At 36.6% G+C, this 9,138-nt stretch overlaps 1 protein-coding gene across 1 annotated transcript in view; it reads left to right on the top strand.

Annotated features, from left to right (window-relative positions):
• SGO2 (shugoshin 2) overlaps window positions 1–9,138 on the top strand; it is a 37,594-nt gene that overhangs the window by 8,419 nt on the left and 20,037 nt on the right. Inside the window, exons 3-4 of the mRNA XM_029933286.1 lie at window positions 49–59; window positions 6,221–6,306. Coding sequence (XP_029789146.1) covers window positions 49–59; window positions 6,221–6,306 — 97 coding nt within the window. The remainder of the gene's footprint in view (window positions 1–48; window positions 60–6,220; window positions 6,307–9,138) is intronic.

The following is a 9,138-nucleotide window of genomic DNA, read 5'->3' as shown; positions in this document are numbered from 1 at the left end:
TGTGACTGACATTTAGCCCTTTGACTCTTAGTGTCCTCTTTTGCCTAGTGTGGCTAATGGTAGTATATCTATGAAGAATTAGTGTAATGTGCCTAGCATGAGTCCTGGCCATAGGAAGAGTGTAATAAATGTTAGCTAGCATTACTTTTTTATTATTGTGTGTGCATCTTCCTGTGTTTTCTAAGTTTTCTGCAAATCTCTCCTTTTAAAAACTTATTTTAAGTCATTTTTATAAGGCTCTTAAATACATAGTCTCTCTGGTAAGAAGATAGAAACTTTTTCAACCTTTGTGATCAGTGCTTAGCTCCTTTGTCAGAAGTTTTATAAAAGCTAGCCAAAGAATATGCACTTCATCACCTAACTTCATCCACATTTGGATAAAGAAAGGATTTGTGTACATGTCCCAGTGAAATAATGTTCACAGGAGGTGTAGCTATCAGCGTTATAGATTTGATACATAGTACAACCATTGAGCAGAGGTATACCTTATACATTTAGTACTCTAACGAGATGAGATACTTGCTTGTCACTGGGTGGGTAGATAGGCAAAGTCAGGGAGGGCGCTCTGTTTTGCTTCTCAGCTTGCAGGACTGAATCAAATGGCCTTGAATAAATTACTAAGACCAGAATCAGATACAGCAGTGGGGACTCTAGAGTTAGTACAGGAATTGACTTGGAGAGTAAGGGAAAGAAACTAATTAGCAAGACCTGGAGGAACTTTGCAGAACAGATAGCCCTAAAAGCATTGCTCAATTGCTTGTTGTGAGTTATGTGATACAAAGCTCCTTCCTTCCAGTGGTTCTTTAAAAATTCTTTACTAAAGTCAGCTTTGTTCCCAGATGCTTTTTGTGTGGCTCTCTTTGGAGAACTCACAGCTGAGATCAGCATCTGGATTTAAAAGAAGGTAAAAACAGTAAATGGAGAAGCTGGAGGGTGAAGGGACAGCATACACTTTGGGGTCTACTTTCTTAGACTTACTGTTTAACAGACTAACTTTTGCATACAGGTTTTGAGTTTTGCAGTTCTTTTTAGTTGCGGGAGAGAATGATAGGGACTGTAGATGTTCTCATATCAGAACAATATAATGAAGTATATAGAATAAAGTCTCATACATGCTTCTGTTCTGCTTTCAGCTACTTTCTTTCACCTTTCATTTCCCCACACTTCATACAGGTAACTGCTTCATTTCTGTATATTAAAACAAAATATATAAATGTTTTCTTAATTTTTTTTTTACACAAGAGATAATATACTATCCCTAATTGTTCTATGCCTTACTTTTTTTTAATGTGACATATCTGGAAGATCTTGTCATATGATTACAAGAAATGCTTCCTCATTCTTTCCCAGTGCTGCTTAGGATAGATTGGGAGTGGACTTCTAATCTATTTAACTAGGTTCCTCCTGTTGTTGGATACTTGGGTTGTCTTTTGCTGTTGTCTTGACATTAGTGTAGAATGCCTTTTTCTCTTGTATTATCAATTTTTTCCCTCCCTTCTGGATTATTCCCATCAGGAAACAAAAATGTTATCTTCCAAAACAAAAATGAAATATCCTACTCTAAATAAACCCCCTACCTACAGCTACTTTCTGATTTTCTCTTTTATAGCAAAACTCTTTGAGAGAATTGTTCACACTGTTTCCAGTTTCTCTTGAACCCACACCAGTTGGAGTTTCACCACTACTCCATTAAAAGTGCTTTTCTGGAAATTGATCTCCATGTTACGAAAACCTCTCAATAGCTCTTGGTCCTTATGTTGACCTTCATGTGATTTTTACAATGCTATACTCTCCTAAGTTGCTTGCTATCTTTCTGATTTTTTTTTCCAGTCTGTTTGCTGGTTCCTCTATTTTCCTGACTGCTAGATTTTGGGTACCCCAAAACTCAGTTATTGGACTTTTTTCTTCTCTCTACATTTGTTCCCTAAATGATTCATCCAGTCTCATGGATTTAATTATTGTCAAGTGCTGATGACTCCCAAATTTGCATCTATAGCCTGGCCATCTCCTCTGAACTCCAGACAATACCTAGTCAACTACCTATTTGGCAATTCTATTTGGATGTCTAAGAAGCATCTTAAATTTTGCATTTGCCATCAGACCAGTTCCTTTTGGGGTCTTCATCTTTCTTCCTCACATCCCCTATCTGATCCCTTAGCAAATAGTTTTGGTCCTGCTTAAAGTTCAGTCCAGAGTCTTAACCATTTCTCATAACCCTCACTTTCACCACCCATCCAAACCACCACTTTCTCTTACCCAAGTTCTTGGAGTGGCATCCTAGTTTGGGCTTCTTGCTTCTGCCCTTGCCTCTATATTCTCTGGGATTCCCAGCATTGCAGCCAGGGTGAGACTGTTAAAACAGAAGTCCCTGCTGAAAATTCTCCAGGGGCTTCCCTTGTGATCTATTGCCTGTTATTGTATGAATACTGAAACTTGTGTTCTTTCTCTCACCTCCTTGACTATTCTCCTCCTTCCACTCTTTAACATCTTCAATCTGCAGGCTCCTCCTACTCTTCAAACACAGGTAAGCTACCACCTCTGGGCCCTTGGACTTATTCTTTCTTTATATGGCCTACTCCCTTACTTCCTTCAAATCTTGACTCAGAAGTGACTTTAGTCAAGCCTTCTCTGACAATCTTATATAAATCTGAATCCTTCCCCATCCCTGCCCTAACATTTCATATTCTGCTTCTCTGCTTTAATTTTTCTCTTTAGCACTTAACACTATTATGACATAATTTTAGTCATTAATTTTATTATTCATCTCAAGGTTCTTGAGTACAGAATTTCTGTCTATACAACAAAATGTCTAGAACATACTAGAAAGTAATACATTTTAATAAAATGTTGGGTAGTGTTTGCTCATTAAGAATGATCCAGTTTTGGGGACTCTGGGTGGCTTAGTTGTTTAAGCTGCTGGCTCTTGATTTTGGCTGAGGTTATGATCTCATGGTTCATGGGATCAAGCCCCATGACAGGCTCTCTCCTTCTCTCTCTGCCCTTCTCCAATCATGCTGTCTCTTTCTGAAAATAAAAAACATTAAAAAAAATTAAAAAGTAAAATATTTAAAAGAAAACAATTATCCCTTTTTTTAAAGGGTAATGCACATATTTATCTTATATGTTATTTAGCTTTTTATTTTTAACTTTAGTTTTATCTTTTTTTTTCTAATTTTTTTAATGTTTTATTTTATTTTTTGATACAGGGAGAGACAGAGCATGAGAGGGGGAGGGGCAGAGAGAGAAGGAGGCCCAGAACCGGAAGCAGGCTCCAGGCTCTGAGCTAGCTGTCAGCACAGAGCCTGACGCGGGGCTCGAACCCACGAATGTGAGATCTGACCTGAGCCGAAGTCGGAGGCTTAGCCGACTGAGCTACCCAGGTGCCCTTAACTTTAGTTTTAAAAGAGAGAGTGCATGCATGCAAGTGGGGAAGGGGCAGAGAGAGAGGGTGAGAGAGAATCCCAAGCAGGCTCCATGCTGTCCTTGTGGAGCCTGAGGCAGGCTCTAGATTTCACGAACTGTGATATCATGACCTGAGCCAACATCGAGTTGGTCGTTTAATCGACTGAACCATCAAGGCGCCCTTATTTAGCTTTTTAAATAAAAAAAATAATAATGTAAAATACTTTTTAGCATTGGTAGTGATAATCATATGGTCTTTCTTTTTAGGTATATTAATATGATGATTTATTTTAGTAACTTTCCTAATTTTGCAATTCTGGAATAAATTTCAGAAATGACTTATTATTCTTATAATATACTGCTAAATTCTTTTTGCCAGTGTTTTGTTTAGGAATTATTTTATTGTTATTGATAAGTGAGGTTTTCTTTTTATATAGTCTTTAGGCATTGATAAAACCCCCCTACACTAGTTTAGGTGCTTGTGGTTTTTCTCATTTCTTAATTTTTTTCTTTTTTAAAATAGCCAACTTTGGGGTTTAATATTCAGTTTTTAATTCTATTTTGGTGTTTCAAACTTACTAACTTTTGCTTTTATCTTTAGTAGTAATTCCTTTCTTCCCCTTTCCTGTGTTTATTGTTACTTCTTTACCTGAGTTAGATGGGTGTTTTTTTTTAATTCTTTGATAACTCTGTAGGAAGGTGCCATTTTTTTCACAGTGCTCTGAAGGTTTATGTCTTTAGTTTTGGGACATATGACTGTGTGATGTATTCTTGCATGGATCGCTTAAAGTTGTATCCTTTTGGGGGTTCATTCAGCTTGAATATGTGGGTTGATTTCTTTTGCAAAATTTGGGACATTTTCAGCCATTTATCTCAAATTTTTTCAGGACTGCCAATTTATCTCCTTCTGGGATGTCAGTGACATGAGTGTTGTATCTTTTGTTATAGTCCCATAAAACCCTGAACTTCTTAATTATTTTTCAGTCTCTTCTTTCTTACTCAGATTGGGTGCTTTCTGTTGCTTTCTGTGCAAGTTCACAGACTTTCCCCCCTATGTTTTTGAGTCCATTGAGGTTTTTAACATATTTTATTTTGGTTATTGTATTTTTGGTTCTTTTTTATATCTTTTTTTATTTGCTGAGATTTTCTATTTTTTCATTTGTGTTAAGCATGCTTATGATTGTTTATTGAAACATTTTTATGACAGTTGCTTTAAAATCCTTGTTAGATAAGTCCAGCATTTTGGTGTTGCTGTCTGTTGATTGTCTTTTCATGTTCAAATTTAGAATTTTCAAATTTAGCCCTTTTCCTCATTCTTGGTGTGATGAGTTACTCTATATTAAAACGCCTTGGAGGGTGGCTGGGTGGCTTAGTCAGTTAAGCATCCAGACTCTTGGTTTCAGCTCAGGTCATGATCTCACAGGTTTGTGGGTTCTGCATCTTAGGATTCTTTCTCTCTCCCCCTCTTTTGCTTGTGCTATCTCAAAAAAAAAATCTTGGACATTGGGGTATTCTATTAAGAAACTCCAGATCTTATTTAAACATTCTGTTTTAGCAGGCGCCATCTGACATCATGCCAGTGATAGAGGAAAATGCCACCTACTGCCAAGTTGGAGGAGGCCGAAGTTTAGGTTCTCCACTCAGTTTCTGTCACCCTGGTGGAGAGGGTATCTCCTAACTGGTGGATGGAGCTAGGAGTTCAGGCTGACACCACCTTGATGGGGACAGAGTGTGGTGCCTCATGACTTCGTGGCCTCCACTGACAGCAAAATTGGGGGAATTATAATGGGGGTGGTTGTTACCACTGAAGAGTGGTGAAAATCTTGACTTTCTACTAGACCTCTTCTGTCCCCGCCGGAGGAGAGGAAAAGGGCTGCTTGTTATTAGCAAGTAAGAGTGGAAGTCCAGAATCCCCATGTGTTCCCCACTGACGTTGCTGGTGCTGGGGGTACCCTCCTTACCCCTGAGATGCCCCACCTCTCTTCTTGGCCTTTTCTGACAGTACAGTTTGGAAGAGAGTTGCCTTGTGATAGCCTGGTGAATATGGAAGTCTTGGCTCCTTATTTGGCTTTTGCACCTTTTTCAAAAGTTAATTGACCAAATATGTGTTGGTCTATTTGTGGACTCTGTTGTATTTCACTGATCTTTTTGTCTGTCTTTATGCTAATACTATACTATCTCAAGTGTAGCCCTCCATCTGCTTTAGTTGTTTTAGCAGTTTGGGTCCTTTGTGTTTCCATGTGAATATTGAAATTAGCTTGTCAATTTGATTATACCCCTGTTTCTATTACACGTTAGCTAGCACTGTAAAAAAACATGGTTGTGTGTTGCCTGATTTTAGATCTTTATTACATAAATAAAACATGTTCAAAAAATGTCTGAGAAAGTTTAGAAAATACTATAGATAAAAACTTAAAAGATATATTAAAATCACCTATACTTTTAATGTAAAATACCATTAAAAGTATGCATTATAAAGTGCAATCATATATTACATAATACATATGTGGCATGAGCATATTACATAGCTATGTCAAGATATTATATATGTGTAGGTATACACAAGTGTATTCATATGCAGAGAAGACAATGTGGGAGCTTATATCCCAAAATATTAGTAATGATTATCTTTGGATGGCATGATAAAGGATGAATTATGTTTAACCTTATCACATTATCCTCATTCAGCTATCGAAGGCTGATGCAAGAATTGTTCTATTACTATTGGTATACTTGTATAATTTGGTGCTTCAATAACATTTAATGAGATTAGAAATTTTTTCCTTTTCATTTTCTTTATTCTTTATTTTAAAAATAGTTTCATCAGAGTCCCTTTCTACTGCCAAGTAGCAAGAAGAAACGGGCTAGTAAACAGTGCAAGTTGATACGACCTCCATTTGCAAGGTAATTTCTTCAAACTTGGTTAAATACTTGCACACTTCTACCTAGATAAAACTTTGAAGAGTTGTTATTTGGGACTTCTTCCTTGAAACATAGCAAAACAGTTAAAAATAAGTAATGAAATACTTGTTAAAATTGTAGCAGTAAAAGAAATTGAAGGCATAATCTAATAGAGTTCAGTTTTAAACTTTGAAATAATATTCAGCTTTCCTGTAGACTCTAGAGAAGAAAGAGACGTAGGTAAACCTTTAGTTTCATGGGTTTGAATTTTACTGGTTCAGAGTGTTTAGATTTTTATGTAGCATGTTCTGTTTGTATATGTTATACAACATTTGGGTTTCATCAACTTGCAGTTGCCTAGTAAGGTAGGAATAAGATGATCTGTAGTTTCTTGCTACAGGTTGCATCTCCAGGGCTCCAAGGCAGCTTCCCCATAAATTTAGTAACTATGTGCATCTATAGTATCTGCTACTCTTTAGTTCTGTTCTTTATTTTCCCTTAGTTCCCCACTGGCCTCATGTTTTCTGCTGGGTAAATCTGATAACTTTTTCTCTCTTTATTATCTTGCGTACTGCTCCAGGCTCTAAAAGTCACTTTAATCATTGCTATTTCCTGACCCAAATGACCATTTCTTGATTAATTTGATTATAAATCCCCTTATTTCAAACCTATCATTTTAAAGGCAATCTCTGAAGTTCAGAGAGGTAAAATGACTTAACGAATTAAAAGCATTCACTAAAATTCTCTTGTCTCTTAGACATTGTTCTTTCTGTTACATAATTTACAGGTTTAATGTTTTTTTTTGCATTTTTATGTAAACGCACTTACATACTGAAATGCTATCTGTAACATAGTAAAAAATTCTTATATCTTCTCTGTCACTCTCTAGTCTTTTTATATTTATTTTTTGAGGGGTGGGGGGAAGGACAGAGAGAGAGAGGGAGAGGGAGAATCCCAAGCAGGCTTCGTGCTGATAGCAGAGGAGCCCAACATGAAGTCAGATTCACAAACCACAAGATCATAACCTGAGCCAAAATCACGAGTCGGTCTCATAACCAACTGAGCCACCCAGATGCCCTTGATTGCTTTAGCTTTAAAAGAGATACAGTTTACTGCCATGTAGTTTCTTTAGTTTTTTATTTTCCAAGAATATCTTGGCTGTCATTAATACACATTTTTTCATTATAAACATCCCAATTAAGTGTCTTCTTGCTCTCTAATAATTTTCCTTTATTAGTAGAAATTGGAGCATAACATACATATTAGAAATATTAGAAAAGTTGTAAAATCTTAGAGCCATGGTGAATTGTAAGTAAACACTGTTGTATAATTAGTGTCCTGACCAAGAAACAGAACATAGCCAGTACTTCAAATGCCTGCCTTGTGACCTTTTCTGGTCACTATTCACCATCTACCCAAATATGAACATTTTCCTGACTTCTAACATCATAGAGCAAATAATTTTGGCTTATTTTAAACTTCTTATAGTGAAATCATAAAAGATATATTTTATGCTCAGTATTATGTTTGTGAGATTCATCTGTCTTGTTGTATGTACTTGTAGATCAGGCATTCGCACTGCTGTGTAGTATGTTGGATGATTATATCATCATTTATTCATCCTTATGATGGTGAGCACTTACTTTGTTTTTGTTTTGGTCTGTCTGTTACAAACAGTGCTGTCATGTATATGCCTTTTGACTGATGTACATATACTTTTCTGTTGGGTATATATGTAGGAGCGGAATTACTGGGTTTTCCATATATTTGGCTTTATGAGAAACTCCCAAACAGTTTCCTAAAGGGGTTATACCAATTTACATTCCTAACAGCAATATATGAGAGAATTCCTGTGGTTCTGTGTCTCCAACAATACTTGTCTTTTTCAGCTTAGCCATACTGAGTGATAATAATAAAATTAGTCATTCATTTCCCTGATGAATAAGGAAGTTAAGCACCTGTTTATATGTTTATTTTCTATTAGATTGTCTTTTTCTTTCTTTTTTTTCTTTCTATACATTGTGTATAAATTATAAATATTTTTTACTCTGGCTTGCTTTGTCATTCTTTTAGTGGTGTCTTTAGATGAACAGAAATTATTTATAAGAATCTGCTTTATATGTCTACATCTCTTGCCCCTCCTGGTTACTTCTTTTTGTGGCCTTTCAAGAAAATTGTTACCAATTGGAAGGGCATGGGGCATTCCCTTATTTTTTAAAAAAAAAAAAAGCGTAATTATACTGGGAAGAAAATAAACAAATAACGAGCTTTATTATCTTCCCTTTTTAAAAAAATTTTTTTGAGAGAGAGTGGGTGCAAGTGAGCAAGGGGCAAAGAGGAAGAAAAGGAGAGAGAGAGAGAGAGAGAGAGAGAGAGAGAGAGAGAGAGACAATCCTACAAGGAGCAGAAAGAGAGAAAGAAAGAAGCAGAGCTCGCGCTCACCAGAAGCAGGGCTCCAGCTCACCCAAAGCAGGACTCGAACTCATGAATTGTGAGATCATGACCTGAGCTGAAGTCAGGTTAAAACCTGAGCTTAACCAGCTGAGCCACCCAGGTGCCCTCCCTTTCATGTTTAGATCTTCAGTCTACCTAGAATTTTGAGTATGATGTGAGGGAAGGGTCATTTTTTTCATGTGGACATCCTCTTGACCTTGTATCATTTAATGAAAAGACCACCCTCTCCCCACTTCACTGCAGTATTACCTGTATCATAAACTAGGTGACTCGATGTATATGGGTCTGTTTCTGAACTCCATATCCTATTACATGAATTTTGTCAATATCACATCATCCTAATTACTAGCTTTGTAATAAGTCTTGATGTTTAATAGTGTG

The sequence above is a fragment of the Suricata suricatta genome, chromosome 3, assembly GCF_006229205.1.
Source record: "Suricata suricatta isolate VVHF042 chromosome 3, meerkat_22Aug2017_6uvM2_HiC, whole genome shotgun sequence".
In the NCBI taxonomy this organism is placed as follows: domain Eukaryota; kingdom Metazoa; phylum Chordata; class Mammalia; order Carnivora; family Herpestidae; genus Suricata; species Suricata suricatta.
This window is presented reverse-complemented; position numbering and strand designations above follow the sequence as displayed.